General features: G+C 41.3%; 1 protein-coding gene across 4 annotated transcripts in view; it reads right to left on the bottom strand.

Annotated features, from left to right (window-relative positions):
* FER (FER tyrosine kinase) overlaps positions 1-17,478 on the bottom strand; it is a 310,990-nt gene that overhangs the window by 13,531 nt on the left and 279,981 nt on the right. For all 4 annotated transcript variants that reach the window (XM_077290053.1, XM_077290045.1, XR_013221836.1 and 1 more), the window contains exon 19: positions 7,812-7,966. In XM_077290053.1, the coding sequence (XP_077146168.1) occupies positions 7,812-7,966 (155 nt within the window). Of the gene's footprint in view, positions 1-7,811; positions 7,967-17,478 lie in introns of those variants that run through there.

Below are 17,478 nucleotides of genomic sequence, written 5' to 3'. Positions count from 1 at the left end.
CGATGTCTAGTCTATTGTATAGAAGCCATGCTACGATGGAGTAATATAACACAATAGTAACATGAGCTATGAGGGGCATACCGATGTCTATAGTCTATTGTACAGAAGCCATCCTACGATGGAGTAATATAACACAATAGTAACATGAGCTATGAGGGACATACCGATGTCTATAGTCTATTGTACAGAAGCCATGCTACGATGGAGTAATATAACACAATAGTAACATGAGCTATGAGGGACATACCGATGTCTATAGTCTATTGTACAGAAGCCATGCTACGATGGAGTAACATAACACAATAGTAACATGAGCTATGAGGGGCATACCGATGTCTATAGTCTATTGTACAGAAGCAATGCTACGATGGAGTAACATAACACAATAGTAACATGAGCTATGAGGGACATACCGATGTCTATAGTCTATTGTACAGAAGCCATGCTACGATGGGGTAACATAACACAATAGTAACATGAGCTATGAGGGACATACCGATGTCTATAGTCTATTGTACAGAAGCCATCCTACGATGGAGTAATATAACACAATAGTAACATGAGCTATGAGGGATATACCGATGTCTATAGTCTATTGTACAGAAGCCATCCTACGATGGAGTAATATAACACAATAGTAACATGAGCTATGAGGGACATACCGATGTCTATAGTCTATTGTATAGAAGCCATGCTACGATGGGGTAACATAACACAATAGTAACATGAGCTATGAGGGATATACCGATGTCTATAGTCTATTGTACAGAAACCATGCTACGATGGGGTAACATAACACAATAGTAACATGAGCTATGAGGGACATACCGATGTCTATAGTCTATTGTACAGAAGCCATGCTACGATGGAGTAATATAACACAATAGTAACATGAGCTATGAGGGATATACCGATGTCTATAGTCTATTGTACAGAAACCATGCTACGATGGAGTAATATAACACAATAGTAACATGAGCTATAAGGGACATACCGATGTCTATAGTCTATTGTACAGAAGCCATGCTACGATGGAGTAACATAACACAATAGTAACATGAGCTATGAGGGACATACCGATGTCTATAGTCTATTGTACAGAAGCCATCCTACGATGGAGTAATATAACACAATAGTAACATGAGCTATGAGGGACATACCGATGTCTATAGACTATTGTACAGAAGCCATGCTACGATGGAGTAATATAACACAATAGTAACATGAGCTATGAGGGGCATACAGATGTCTATAGTTATTGTACAGAAGCCATGCTACGATGGAGTAATATAACACAATAGTAACATGAGCTATGAGGGACATACCGATGTCTATAGTCTATTGTACAGAAGCCATGCTACGATGGAGTAACATAATACAATAGTAACATGAGCTATGAGGGACATACCGATGTCTATAGTCTATTGTACAGAAGCCATGCTACGATGGGGTAACATAACACAATAGTATCATGAGCTATGGGGGGCATACCGATGTCTATAGTCTATTGTACAGAAGCCATGCTACAATGGGGTAACATAACACAATAGTAACATGAGCTATGAGGGACATACCGAGGTCTATAGTCTATTGTACAGAAGCCATGCTACGATGGAGTAATATAACACAACAGTAACATGAGCTATGAGGGGCATACTGATGTCTATAGTCTATTGAACAGAAGCCATGCTACGATGGAGTAATATAACACAATAGTAACATGAGCTATGAGGGACATACCGATGTCTACTGTTGTGAATTCCGCTCTTGGGCTCCCTCCGGTGGTTGTAAGTGGCACTTTTGTGAGTTCTGCTCTTGGGCTCCCTCCGGTGGTTTTGAGTGGAACTGCTGCTCCTTGGATTTAGCAGTCAGCAGCTGCTTCCACTGATCGTCTTTCTGGCTCGGCTATTTATCCTGGCTCTATCCTTCAGCCTGGGCCAGTTGTCAATGGTTCCTGGTTGGATTCACATCTCTGCTTGGAATTCCCTGATATTCTGACCAGTTCAGCAAAGATAAGTCCTTGCTTGTTCTTTTGCTGTCCACATATTGTGGACTTAATCGTTCAGCTCTTTCTATGTTTTTTCTTGTCCAGCTTGACAATATGGATTTATTCAGTTAAGCTGGAAGCTCTGGGAAGCAGATTTACCCTCCACACCTTTAGTCAGGTGTGGAGATTTTTGTAAACTTTGTGGTGGATTTTTCTATTTTTTTTTATACTGACCGCACAGTATTCTGTCCTGTTCTATCTATCTAGCTAGACTGGCCTCCTTTGCTACATTCTGATTTCATTCTGCGTATGTCATTTCCCTCTCCACTCACAGTCAATATTTGTGGGGGGCTGCCTTTCCTTTGGGGATTTTCTCTGAGGCAAGATAGCTTTCCTGTTTCCATCTTTAGGGGTAGTTAGTCCTCCGGCTGTGACGAGGTGTCTAGGGAGTGACAGGAACATCCCACGGCTACTTCTAGTGTTGCGATAAGCTCAGGAACTGCGGTTAGTACAGGTACCATCTCCTCCAGAGCTCGTCCCATGTTGCTCCTAAACCACCAGTTCATAACAGTCTATAGTCTATTGTACAAAAGCCATGCTACGATGGGGTAACATAACACAACAGTAACATGAGCTATGAGGGGCATACCGATGTCTATAGTCTATAGTACAGAAGCCATGCTACGATGGAGTAATATAACACAACAGTAACATGAGCTATGAGGGGCATACCGATGTCTATAGTCTATTGTACAGAAGCCATGCTACGATGGGGTAACATAACACAATAGTAACATGAGCTATGAGGGACATACCGATGTCTATAGTCTATTGTACAGAAGCCATGCTACGATGGAGTAACATAACACAATAGTAACATGAGCTATGAGGGACATACCGATGTCTATAGACTATTGTACAGAAGCCATGCTACGATGGAGTAACATAACACAATAGTAACATGAGTTATGAGGGGCATACCGATGTCTATAGTCTATTGTACAGAAGCCATGCTACGATGGGGTAACATAAAACAATAGGAACATGAGCTATGAGGGGCATACCGATGTCTATAGTCTATTGTACAGAAGCCATGCTACGATGGAGTAACATAACACAATAGTAACATGAGCTGAGGGGCATACCGATGTCTATAGTCTATTGTACAGAAGCCATGCTACGATGGAGTAATATAACACAACAGTAACATGAGCTATGAGGGGCATACCGATGTCTATAGTCTATTGTACAGAAGCCATGCTACGATGGAGTAATATAACACAACAGTAACATGAGCTATGAGGGGCATACCGATGTCTATAGTCTATTGTACAGAAGCCATGCTACGATGGGGTAACATAACACAATAGTAACATGAGATATGAGGGGCATACCGATGTCTATAGTCTATTGTACAGAAGCCATGCTACGATGGAGTAATATAACACAATAGTAACATGAGCTATGAGGGACATACCGATGTCTATAGTCTATTGTACTTAGAAGCCATGGTACGATGGTGTAACATAACACAATAGTAACATGAGCTATGAGGGACATACCGATGTCTATAGTCTATTGTACAGAATCCATGCTACGATGGAGTAACATTAGCCAAAGTTTATCGAGGAGCCCAACGCTTGTTAGATCTTAGTACTTCACTGAACTGTAAATACAGAAATTGTAGTAACAGCGTGTTAACCATCTTGACGTAAGCGGAGTCGGTGTGCACTTTAACTATCTTTTCCAACCGTGATAAATTAGTTTTCAAGTCTAATAGACTACAATTAAAGCCAATGTGCGGTTGGAGGTAACATTAGTTTTCTTGTCGGCTTACCCACTCACTTCAAACTCTGGCATGCTGTAATTTAACATTTTTCATTGAAGTCGTTCGTTTGGTATATATGTGAAATGTAATTAAGTTTTCCCAAGAAGCTGAGCTAAAGCACTGGCATGTACAGTAAATTCTGCACACAAACTACAGAGCTGCACTTTCTAAATACATAAAATGATTGTTGTTACAGCAGGTAACTGCTTGTTAACTGACTATATATTCCTTTCATACAAATACTCTAAAAAGATCGAGCAAAAATATGAGAAATACCAAATGAATTGCTGCTACTTATGAAAATACACTGAAGCTATCAGCTTCACACACTTTGCATGAATGAATAACAACGAATAAACACGTTATCTTGAGCGGCGCTCACTGAAACTCTCATGTCTGAACCTCCCTCTCCTTATTGCCAGAGCTGGTTTTAAAATGCCAGTACACTAATGAGCTGGAGTGGAATACTAAATACTCCAGCTCTTCAGATTAGTTTAACAATGAGAAATCAGAAGAGCAGTGTCAAGAGGTTGTCATTAGATCTGGTGATTTTTGTTATTTGCAAAAATGAAGCAGGAGACAGAATGATTCGCCATGTTCCAAGTGTTTGTGGAGTGCACGGTCCATGATTGCACGAAGCACCATTTCTATGGGTGCAGTTCATTTTTTTGGGCTACTTCACCTGATTATGTCGTTTGATGGTTTGATTGTGTAGAGTGGGTAGATTAAGCAGATATTTATAGGCAAATTCATCAAAGAGGTCTGAAACAAAATTAGGCTGATTTCAACACTAATTTTGTGAAGCTTTTCTTACAAGGTTATATAAGCTGCCAGACGTTTTAATCGCTCTACTCCTATAAGAAGGAAACCATAAATATATTGTAACAGGGCCAAGGGAAATGTGGCTGATGGTGTGCACATGTACCCTAGGTGCCGGCCTTATACTGTGTAGGTGCTGGCCTTATACTGTGTAGGTGCCGGCCTTATACTGTGTAAATAACCCTGCCTGGCAGTTTGGTAACAGGGAACGGTGGGCCCAATTCATCAAAGCTTTCACGCCAGAATTAAGGGGTTAAAAACTTTGAAAAAAAATCACAAAATTTAGGTGAAACTCAGTTGTGCCCAAAATTGTGTAACGGTTGCCGTTTTCACATGAGTTTCTCCCAGCTCCAACAAAATGAGCGGGGATGGGAATGTGGGACGCCACAGCTTGTTTAATTTATGATGAGATGATGCTTTCCCCAAGCCAGAAATCTCACTCCGGTACCTGACTGGAGTAAGTTTTCTGGCATGGCTCACGGAGCCGTAGGCTACTCGTTAGTTGCTTTAGATTCATGAAGAGGTGCACCCCTTTTGATAAATCAGGAGCATCTGACGTCAGCATGCCTCCTCATCAACACCAAGGTGAAGAACAACGGTCCTGATGACCAGGGCCCTTTGTATTTTCCCTACTCTAGTCGCTCCAGGTGTTTCCAATGACCCCAGCTAATCACCTGCAATGCTCAGGCATGGTAAAGAAATGGGCAGATAGAGCCATCAGCTTGTGGACCATCAGTGCTCCTGAGACAACTGCTGTGAGTAAAGCAATTATTTGGTTAGGAGATCAGTATTTTGCCTGATTAGTTATTTATTTTGTATCCTTTTGTATTTTGTTTTGCTGTTGTATGGAACTAATAAAACCTTGAAAGGGATATTTAAAAAGATAGTCTCTAGTGAGACTATCTTTTACCTTATGTTATGGTTGCTATATGGGAGCTTCCCAATCATCTATAGGGTTTTCTCCTTTTGAGATGTTATTTGGTCAACACCCCTTTTCTTCTTGAAATCGCCAAAGAGACCTGGGAGAAGGAAGCTACCCCATGAAAAATGTTATAGAGCACATTGCCCAAATGTTGAACAGAATTGAAAAAGTGATGCCCTTTGTAAAGAAGAATGTAAATCAAGTCTAGTAAGCTTAAAGTAAATTGCCGGCTAAATGGCAAAGGCATAATGAAACTGTGTAAAAAGTGGGAAAAGTGAAATTATTGGTATGTCAGCCAGGTAAGCTCAAACCCTGCTAAATTTACCATCTGAAAGTGATAACCCCTTAGAAGGTCAGGGAGCTGACTGTAACAATCAACAATGCTCATAAACTTGATTGCATTTTCATGGTGACAGGTTCCCATTAAAGCAATTTTTGTGTGCCCTGTAGGTGTTAATACCACCACCTTTGGTAGAGAGCTGTACAAACTCTAATGTGGGTACAGGGGCCGTAATGTCGCAACGTAGGGAACGGAAGAGCATTCTGTGGTCTACCAAAATAAGATGTCGAATGACTAAGAGAATAAATTATGCATTTTGTTTGGCGATTAAATGGGCACTAGAAGGGCTCAGGTATTATTTCATAGGGAAAACAGACCAGACCATACCTCACTCAAATAGATGTGTCAGTACCAGGAGAAATACAGACGAGTGACCCAGTGGTTCATGCCATTATAATATTTTAGTTTTACAGTTAAGCATAGACCCAGGCATCAGGGTATATACACTAGATTCCTTGATAGGGCGTTGATCCATGGAACTAGTCTGATTGCCGTATGTGGGGTCGGGAAGGAATTTTTTTTTCCCCATGGTGGAGCTTACTCTTACCACATGGGGTTTTTTTGCCTTCCCCTGGATCAACATGTTAGGGCATGTTAGGTTAGGCTATGGGTTGAACTAGATGGACTTAAAGTCTTCCTTCAACCTTAATAACTATGTAATAACTATGTAACTATGTAGGGCCTAATGTCTAGGAGAAAAGAGTGTTCTGCCCATACGGTCGAAACGGGGACAGGTGGATACGTTTCCAGGCAAAAAAGTGTGTGATGGTATATACATTTCTCCATGGTTCCGGTCTCATACTGGATCTGTGAATTTTCCCTTTATTTTAGTTTATTAGTCTCTTCTGCTACGCTCAGTAACTAGCATTGGCAGCAATACTGACGTCACGTTAACAGAGTGGCAGACAATCCGTGAGCTTAGTGGCTCTACCAAATAGATGGAATGGACTTTTCTGAAGCCGGTGATATCACATATGCGTGCTTGTTTTTACACTCTTTATTTTTAATGTCGCAAAAGAGGGCGATTTGAACTTTTAGGTTTTTTCATTATTTTTAACTTTTTTTTAGTTTCTTTTCACTGTTCTTGTTACTCCCGTTAAGCTACTTGAAGCTGCGATCTTCTGATAGCTGTATATAGCAGAACACACGGTCTCTTTATAAGCCCGGCCACAGGCAGGGTTTAAAATGAGCTCTGTAACGGCAAGCACGCAGTTCTTCTACAGACCCTTGGATGTCATAACACATCAGCAACCCACGATCACATCATAAGGTGGGGGTTGGGCAATGGACGCATGGAATGCCGACGTGTGTTAAATGCATTTAACGGATTAACAATTGTGGGCAGAGCTCTGCTCCACCTGCACCACGCAGTGAGCCTGCTCCATATACCCGCTCCCGACTTGCCCTGTACATGTACAGCTATATTTTGAAAGGGTTAATTACACAACAGCAGAGCTCTGATCCTGGAATGATAGCAGGGTAACAATTCTCCAAACTGAATGAATATTATCCTTCTTCCTTTAGCATTTTATTAAGAGCAGTATTCCTCGTATTGCTGTTCTCGTTGTGATGATGGTGTGTCTACAGTACACACCACGTTACTTGTGCCATGGACAGCCACAATTGCTAAAACCAATTACAACTGTAGGAGACATCAGGACTTGTATAAAAGGCTTAGAGAATAGCAATATTCGAATCAACATTGTTGCACCCAAAAGCTGGCAGAGAGGATATCTTTTTGGCTACCATGGCCAGCCACAGCAGGGAACAGTTATTTAGTTTTAATAAAATGACATTATTGTAGAATATTATGACAAGAAAAGCTATACCGAATACAAGAGAAAAAAAACTATTCTATGCTCATTGGCACTGAATAATAATTGAATTTAATAAAAGTACAGAAAATGAGTCTTACCATAATTGAGGGCTTCTGGGGCTGTCCATTTGATAGGAATCTGTTTTAAGCCTGAAGATGAATATATTCCATCATCTTCTTGACGAGACATGCCAAAGTCACTGATTTTCAAAACATTATTTTCACCTACAAGACAGTTTCGTGCTGCCAGGTCCCTAGGAAACAAAAATGTGTTGGAAAGGAATTGAATTTACCTTCAGATTATCAGCAACACATGAATAATTCTACAACTTGTGATTTTTTTTTCTTCCCAAGAAGTGTTTGGCATTGTCTCCAAAAAAAAGAGAAAAGATAAAGTAAAGCACTTGATAAAAATATCACACATCTTTTTGTGTACACCATGCATAGGCAGAAAACTGCCAATCAGTGGTGTGTGTGTGTTTGGGGTTATAAAGAGGTCATGAATATGGAAGGCTTCATGGCAGGTTTACTAGTCCTCTAGCGATAATATCATGCAGAATAAACTGTGATTATATCAAAACTACAGCAAGCAGCCCAGTAATTGCCAAATTAATAGAATAGGAGTCTGCCTTTACATTATGCTGCTCTCAGATTAGGCGGCAAAAGTCTGAACACACGTTCCCTCGAAAGAAGAAGTCTAATCAAAATTTTATTTCATCATCTGTCCTAATTATCTATTTATTGGTGTGTAAGTGCACTGAAATAACAATTGCTGCCTTCCCTGGTTTCCAGCGCCACTCCGGTCCTCTTCTAGTTCATGTAACTTGAGAAGACTGGCTATCCCCATCAGGCTTGTGTGCAGACCAGATGTTGCTTTCTTAGGGTGTAGTCAGCCGGCACTATATACCGGACCAAGATAGGACCGCAATGCTTGGACTTACCAGTGGCTCTCACAACCTGAGCATGACAGCTGCACTAAGCTGTCACACTCGGATCAGGTACAAGTGTTTTTCAACTGGAAAGAGGAAAAAGCTGGGAGATCTATGGGTTTAAGCATGTTGAAATTCAATGTGATCAATCATTCTTTCACCAAATTTCTGCTGTGGGGGGAAGACTTGACATAGCCACAAAATGTTCGATAGTTGTCTTGTGCCACCAAAATCAGGCTACGGCTGACATTCTACTGATACGTACGTGATAACATCTGCCAGGACAAATTTAATTTAAAAAGCTATAAAGAGATGGAAAGAGTGCTAAGTTTGTAGAGAGGTTTCCTCAAAATTAACTATTCAGATGGTACTGGATTATGACCATAGACATTTTTTACATGTGATGTTAGGCTACGTTCCCACGATGAACCTACAGTTCTAGCAAAGAGGATGGAAATCCCATGCCCACTATTTCTTTTTAATGATGCGTAAACTGACCGGCGGTGCATTTTTCTAATCCACAGCATTTCAGTTTGTTTTGCAGGTACGCCGAGTTCTCCGTGCGGATTTCCCCATAGACTTACATTACATGCGGAAATGCATCAAAAACATATGTAATCCGCATCCAGTTATGGCAATAAAAGTTTGTCAAAGTAAAAAAACAGGAAGTATCAAAAACAAAGCTGCTTTAGTTAGAGCATGACATACCAAAAGAAGAAGAAAACAAAGGTCCGAAAACGCAATAAAAAAACGCATGTTAAAAAACGCACACAAAAATGCAAATAACTAAATTACAACAAAAATAGGTGCAGAAATTCTGCAAGATCAAAAACGCACCAAAAACTAATTGTGGGAATGTAGCCTTATACTGCCTGAAAGTACATATAGCCATGCGAAAATGTTTGCGCCCTGCTTCAGCTTTGCAAATTGCAGACATTGAAAAAGCATTAAAGAAGAGAAGGAAAACTGGCGGTGATCACTCACACATGTCTCACATATTAACGATCACTCCAGAAGCTGAACACTTTGAAGTATGCATAAACAGGCCGAGGATGGAGAAATGCATATTGATTAGCTGCGCATTAATGGAATTTTCTTCAAGTACAGTATTGAAGTAATATTAAGTATGACACGGAAAGTCATCAGTAATAAGTAGCGTAAAAGATTAAGCCAGGTTTCAGAATTTCTCTACGACATTTTCTTCCAGAAATAGAAATTGTCATTTTCTCCAATAAGGTTTGGGAAACGAAAGGCTGCGTGTGCCGGCTACGTGCTGAGTGTCGCGCCATTTGCTTCCATGTGTTTTTTATGACCGAGGAGATTACAAAGGTGATCTGCGTTCCCTCTCTCACTATTTATCACCGCACATCCATTTCATCTAACAACAGTTCTTGGTGGGAGAAAGGCTTTAATCTCCACTGTTTAATATGATCTTGTAAAGGCTCAGTGACTGTGAAATAATGCTCCTGTATGGAGGAAGGCCGCCATACCGCAGATCATTATACAGATCACAGGCACAATTCTTTACATTGACAATAGTCAGAGCCACAAAAGCAAATGGAATTATAGACTTTTCTTACGAGTACACTATGCAGAAAACCATTAGATGACATTTCTCCTGAATGCCGGGCTTGTTTTATGAACTGCCTCCGCACATTCTGGCTTTATATATAAACATATAAGAGGCAATACATTTAAATATCACAGCAGGGTGGGTGCATACATTTGCATCATTTGAGGAGAAAGAGTAATAAATAAGGATTGCGGTGCATTTTCTCAAGGTAAAATCTGTGCTCCTACCAATAAATCACTCATTAGGACTACAATAAAAACGATTTTTAGTGTCTCCTGGAAATCTCTGCTTATTCCTACAGCTGTAATAATGTCCCGGCCCTGCTTCATACTCGCTGCCGTGTTAGATAAAGACTATATAAATATAATGAATGTAAAAAATAGGATCATACAGGCATGATTCAGTGGCATAGCTACAGGGAGAACAAAGATAGCAGGTCAACCAGACCCTTACAGTGCGGAGGGAATACTATGGCAGAAGGAAAACGGTCTGACCCGATATAAAGACGTAGCCATCTTCAAGATTCACGATAATGATGCACAGCTAGGGTTATATATAACAAGAAAGACTTTCATAAAAACAGGCACAAAGTGTGTGCAAAGTCCAAGCTGTTGGGCCGAATCTCAGCAAAACAAAATGTTGTCTTTAATCTCTGTTGCCCCCAAAACCCACCTAAACAGTAACTAGTAAGTTGCTTAAAGTACCCCTACTATCATAGTTTTTATCCTCTTAACATATTACAATCATCACATTAAATAGCACTGTGTACTTACAATTGCTCACTTTACCTTTCTACCCAGTAAATTATTCTCTTTTCCATTAGGTCTATAACATCACGTGATTGAAAACAGACAAACTGAATCCTTCTAAGCTCTATGTATAAACAGGAGGTCAATTTTCCCTGCATGACTCATGATTCACTGCAAACGCTCCTGGAAGGGGGAGGAGTGAGCAGCTGGGTCAGGATTTGAGAGGGGAAGGTGTCATGCAGGGACAAGGAACTTCCTGTTTCTACATAGGACAGAGAAAAGAGAAGAACATACTGGGTAGAAATGGAAAAAGAGCAATTGTAAGTACACAGTGCCATATAATATGATGATTGCAATATATTTAGAGGAGAAAAACTTTGATGGGAGGAATGCTTCTCTAAAGCTAGACTGTCACCTAGAAAAATGCCAATTACCTGCCCATAGAGGGTTAGTCTGCAACGAAACAGCATTACAATGCCTCATTCACACATCCGTGATTAAACACTTATGTGAACAAATGGTTCCAGTGTCATCAGTGCTGTGCATCAGCGTGTCCGTTTTTTAACAACAGTTTGTTTTTTTGTTTTTTCAAGAACGGATAAAGAAATAATTTACAGAGCTTCTCCTATACTTTGCAATGTTAAACACAGACAGCACACAGATGCCATTCATGTGCTGTACGTGTTTTTCATGGACCTATAGACTTGCATTGGCCTTTTCATAAGAGAACCCGGAATAAAATGGATAGGTCTCCAAGTGTTTTGCACGTACACACGGTCTGTGAAAAACACGGACATGTGAACTGTACCATAGATTATAATGGGTATGTACTGAATCCGTGAGAAAAAAAAACAAAGAACACATATGTGCAACACGGACATTTGAGGCCTTACTGAAAGTGCAGCCACCTTGAGAAAAGGAACTTATTTCCTATCGGAGTTTGGGGGCCTTAAGTAATTGTGCAAACCCCCATTCACCATACTAGGAGTGGCGTTTGCTAGCCCACCACGGCACTTTGACAGTCGACTCTGCAGCGCATTTGTGCAGAGCGGGCTGTAAATGAATGCGCCAGTCTGTGCTTAAGCCTCCGCGAACAGTTGAGAGGTGACAGTAATTACTTCCTGCACTGCCCCTATGACTGAAAACCGGAGGCTCCCAGAAGGATATAAGTTAATTTTCTCCAGCTAGCCACATTTTCACGCTATGCACCTACATACTGATCCCATATCTACAGGTAGTGTACTTCGAGAAGTCCGTTTTCATTTGCGCTATGCCATGATTCATTGAGAGTACTCAAGCATTAGCATAAAAAAAGAAATCGCTAAAAAAAAGAAAAAGATTTATGAAATGTACTGGTTGGTGCTCTGATAATTTTTTCCTGGAATTTCCCAATGCAAAAAAGGTTGGAAATAACTGCTTTACATGACTGCTGTAGTTAGAACACAGGAGCTAGAGCTTAAGGCCGGGGTCACACTACCGTAGAATACGGGCGAGTGCCATGCGAGAAAACATCACATAACACTCAGCCCAGCGTTAATCTATGGGGCAGCTCACATCACTGTTTTTTTTTCTCAGGCGTATTCGACGTGTATGTAAGATTACAGCATGCTGCGATAGTACACGTATATCATCCGAGACTCACCAGGTCGTATCGCTGGTCGTGATCGTTGGAAAGTTGCAGAGTGTGACAGTACCCTTAAACATGTTTGGATATGTGTATGTGAGTAAGTAGCAAATATAAAATCAACAAAACTTTAACTTTCAGATTTTTTTCCACCAAAATTTGAGTTATAAACATTTTTAGGCCATGCGCACACGCTGCGTTTGCAGTATACGTTTTTACAGTATTTTTTTCTGTGTGGATTTGTAACAAAAACCTGAAGGGAATCCTGATGCCAGCAAAGTGAATGAGAGTCCTGAAATGTCATGCACATGTTGTTGGTGCAAAAAAATAATCTGCAGAATGTCAATTCTTTCCGCGTTTTTGCTGTGTTTTTTTTTTTTTTGCCTGCATTTATTGCATGAGTCTTTAGACAGCACTGAATTTTATAAAAAATAGATAATGACATACACTGGGTGCAGAATTATTAGGCAAGTTGTATTTTAGAGGATTATTTTTATTATTGATCAACAACTATGTTCTCAATCAACCCAAAAGACTCAAATATCAAAGCTTAAAGGGAACCTGTCACCCCCCCAGGCCTTTTTAAGTAAAAGAGCCACCTTGTGCAGCACTAATGCTGCATTCTGTCAAGATGGCTCTTTTAGTTTGGGTCCCTGACAAACGCTGAAATAATCGCTTTTATAATGTGCCCCTCATACCTGAATTTGTCAGGGGGGCATGTCTTTTCCCCCCTGACACAAACTCCTCTCAGGCATCACTCAGGTCCTCCGTGCACCGTCTCCATTTCCTTCCCGAACGTCCCTGGCGCCTGCGCTGTAAGTTTTTTTCTTCGGGCTGCCCTTCGAACTTACAGCGCAGGCGCCGGGGACGTTCAGGAAGGAAATGGAGGCGGCGCCCAGAGGCCATGAGTGATGGCTGGGAGGCGTTTTTGTCAGGGGGAAAAGACATGCCCCCCTGACAAATTCAGGTATGAGGGGCACATTATAAAAGCGATTATTTCAGCGTTTGCAGGGACCCGAACCCAAAAAGGTCCCACAAGTTCATCTTTGATGATACCAGCCAATACCAGTACCCCACCTCCACCCTGCTGGCATCTGAGTCGGAGTGCAGCTCTCTGCCCTTTACTGATCCATCCTCTGGCCCATCAAGAGTCACTCTCTTCATCAGTCCATAAAACCTTTCAAAAGTCAGTCTTAAGATATTTCTTGGCCCACTCTTGACGTTTTATCTTATGTTTCTTGTTCAAAGGTGGTCGTTTTTCACCCTTCCTTACCTTGGCCATGTCCCCGAGTATCGCACACCTTGTGCTTTTTGTTACTCCAGTAACGTTGCAGCTCTGAAATATGGCAAAACTGGTGGCAAATGGCATCTTGGCAGCTTCACGCTTGATTTTCCTCAATTCATGGGCAGTTATTTTGCACCTTTTTGCCCAACACGCTTCTTGCGACCCTGTTGGCTATTTGCCATGAAACGCTTGATTGTTCGGTGATCACGCTTCAAAAGTTTGGCAATTTCAAGACTACTGTATCCCTTTCCAAGACATCTCACAATTTTAGACTTTTCAGAGCCCGTCAAATCTCTCTTCTGACCCATTTTGCCAAAGGAAAGGAAAGGAAATTGCCTAATAATTAAGCACACCTTATATAGGGTTTTGATGTCATTAGACAACACCCCTCCTCATTACAGAGAGGTACATTACCTGATTTACTTAATTGGTAGTTGGCTCTCAAGCCTGAACAGCTTGGAGTAGGACAACATGTATAAAAAGTATCATGTGATCAAAATACAACTTGCCTAATAATTCTGCATACAGTGTATTTGGCCCCAGTATCAATTTGAGAGTCAAATGCCCCCTTGGGCACATTCATATGGTAACTATTCCTAGGCATTGTTTACAGGTGTATTAAACATATTGTGGATATGGGTTGTTATTTTATTTTGCACCTTTGTCTGCTCGTTTGTTTGCACTAATTTAGTTCTCCAATTGTGAGACTCCCATACTGTCCCACCTTGAAGCATTAGTTGCATACAACCCATTTACTTACATATACAGTGGCATGTAAAAGTTTGGGCACCCCTGGTCAAAATTATTGTTCTTGCGAACAGTTGATCAAGTTGAAGATAAAATGATCTCTAAAAGGTCTAAAGTTAAAGATGACACATTTCCTTTGTACCGTATTTTGAGCAAAGATAAGATTAAAAGTTATATATGAGAAGTGATTATATATCTATATATCGTATCTTCCGGGGTATAAGACGACCCCCAACTTTTCCAGTTAAAATATAGAGAGTTTGGGATATACTCGCCGTATAAGACTACCCCTCTTCCAATGCACATACGGAAAACATAAAAAAACCATCACATTTTATTTCAATATGGTAATTTTAATTCAAATGCTCATGATATGCAGGTACTCAGGTACTTAGCGGGAAAACTGTCACTTATAAACATAAGGCTGTTTATCATCAAACATGTATATTAAAACCATGCAAGTGGATTAAACTTTTCCTAATTCACTCTAAGGCTATGTTCACACTTTGCGGTTTTTGCTGCGGATCCGCTGCGGATTTGACGCTGCGGATCCGCAGCAGTTTTCCATGCAGGGTACAGTACAATGTTACCCTATGGAAAACAAAAAACGCTGTTCCCACTTTGCGGTAAATCCCTTTAAAAACCGCGCGGAATTGCTGCGGAAAAAAAAGAAGGAGCACGTCACTTCTTTCTGCGGATTCCGCAGCGGTTTTCAACATGCACCAATAGGAAAGTGCTGTTGGAAACCTGCAGAGGAATCCGCAGAAGAAACCGCAGGAAAATCCGCAGGGAAAACCGCAGCGGTTTTTCCAAATCCGCTGCGGAAAAATCCGCAGCAAAATCTGCAAAGTGTGAACATGCCCTAAAGCTGAAAGGAAGGATAAAACAATAAACCAATGGGAGCTGCCATGCTGTTTGTTTTCTAAGCTTTCAACCAAACTGGAACTGATAATGATAGGAGGAAGATAAACAATAGAGAGAAAGCAAGTGCCGGGCAAGTCCCTGTTAGCAATGCCCATCTTAACTGGAAGCTACGGTATTTTTACAGGTTTTGCTGTAAACAGTTTCCCTTTAAAAGCCTTCAAAAATCCTCCTGTTCGTCATCTGATTTCATAAATACCTCAATGACATCTTGTGATACATCTGTAAGTCAGTCATCGTATGGATCGAATTCCGTATCAGATGGTGTGGGCTCAGCTTCGGCTTCCTCTTGCCACAAGTAGTCATCCTCCTTACCATCTTCTAATGAATTTGATATGCCACACTTCTTGAAAGACTTGATTACTGTTTCTGCATCAATATCATTCCAGGCTTTTATGACAAACTTGCACAAAACATCCAACTGTGGAGCACGCATGTTTCCTCCTTTTGTGAATGACTTTTCGCCGCTAACCATCCATTCATTCCACTGTTCTCGAATGCGATCTTTAAATGGCTTATTTAGGCACACATCCAGTGGCTGTACCAACGATGTCAATTCTGCAGGAATAACTGCAGCATGTGTGTTTAGTCTTGCAAGCCTTTGCTTGGTGCTGGGAGTTAAATGAGCCCTGAACATATCCAACACCAGTAGACTACATTTTTGAATAAGTCCACCTGGTCACCTGCTCCATACATTATCAAGCCATAGCTTTACCCCTTCTTCATCCATCTAGCCTTTTTCATTCACATGTACAAAACAACCAACAGGGAACTTGAGTTTTGGCATTGTTTATCTTTTAAAAATAATCATTGGTCTCAGTTTGCCGCCATCAGCTGTGCATCCTAATACCACTGTAAAACTGGACTTCTCATGACCTGTTGTTTTAATTAAAATTGTTACCTGCAGCTTGCTTCACTTTCCGGTAAGGTGCCCCCTCACCTCCATCAAGACCGCTTCCCCCCCCCCCATATGCGCCGCCGTATAAGGCGACCGTCGACCGCAGCGTGCTCCACAACCGCTGTATAAGGCGACACCGGCGTATAAGACGACCCCCAACTTTTCTGATGTTTTTTAGGGGTTAAAAAGTCGTATTATAAGCCGGAATATACGGTACTTCCTTCTCACCCCCAATGTGGGTGGTCTTTGTTGTCCTTTCTCATTCTCGGGTCCTCTACCAGAGGCTTGGGAGTTTGAGGGCTCTGCGCAGGATCTTAGTTGTTCCCAGCATTGCGCTTTTCTGGACAGAGCTCGGATGTTGCTGTCACATGGCATTGCCACATCTATTATCATTGCTGTCTTCTGATCCTTGTCTACTATCACAATGTCTGGTTGGTTACCCAGCCATCTGAATCTTGAAGTCCCACAGGATTTTAGCCCTTTCATTCTCCACTTTTTCTGGGGTCTCCCACCTGGACTTAGCCCATATGCTGTGCAGATGTTCCTGTATACAATTCCCGTTACTTGGTTGTGGCGTTCGGTATGCACTATTCCTGCTTGCATTTTGCACCCTACCACTATGTGTTGGACGGTTTCTGAGGTTTCTTTACACAGTCTGCACCTTGGGTCTTGCCTTGTGTGGTAGATTCCTGCGCTTCAATGGATCTGTTACTTGGTGCTTGCTCTTGTGCTGCTATGATTAGTGCCTCTGTGCTGTCTTGGAGTCCAGCTTTCTCCAGCCATTGGTAGGATTTCTCCATGTCAGTCACCTCCATTATCTGTCGATGGTACATCCCATGCAGGGGCTTGTCTTGCCATGGCGCTTCATGTTCCTGTTCTTTCTTCCAGATTTGTTGTTGTTGTTGCCTTAGGCTTTCTCTCAGCATCTCATCTTTTGGTGCGATTTTTCTCATGTATTCCTGGATACTCATTGTTTCATCTGTGATGGTGGATTGGATGCTTATCAAGCTTCGCCCACCCTCCTTTCTGTTGGCATAGAA

Source organism: Ranitomeya variabilis, chromosome 1 (genome assembly GCF_051348905.1).
Source record: "Ranitomeya variabilis isolate aRanVar5 chromosome 1, aRanVar5.hap1, whole genome shotgun sequence".
Classification (NCBI taxonomy): Eukaryota; Metazoa; Chordata; class Amphibia; order Anura; family Dendrobatidae; genus Ranitomeya; species Ranitomeya variabilis.
This window is presented reverse-complemented; position numbering and strand designations above follow the sequence as displayed.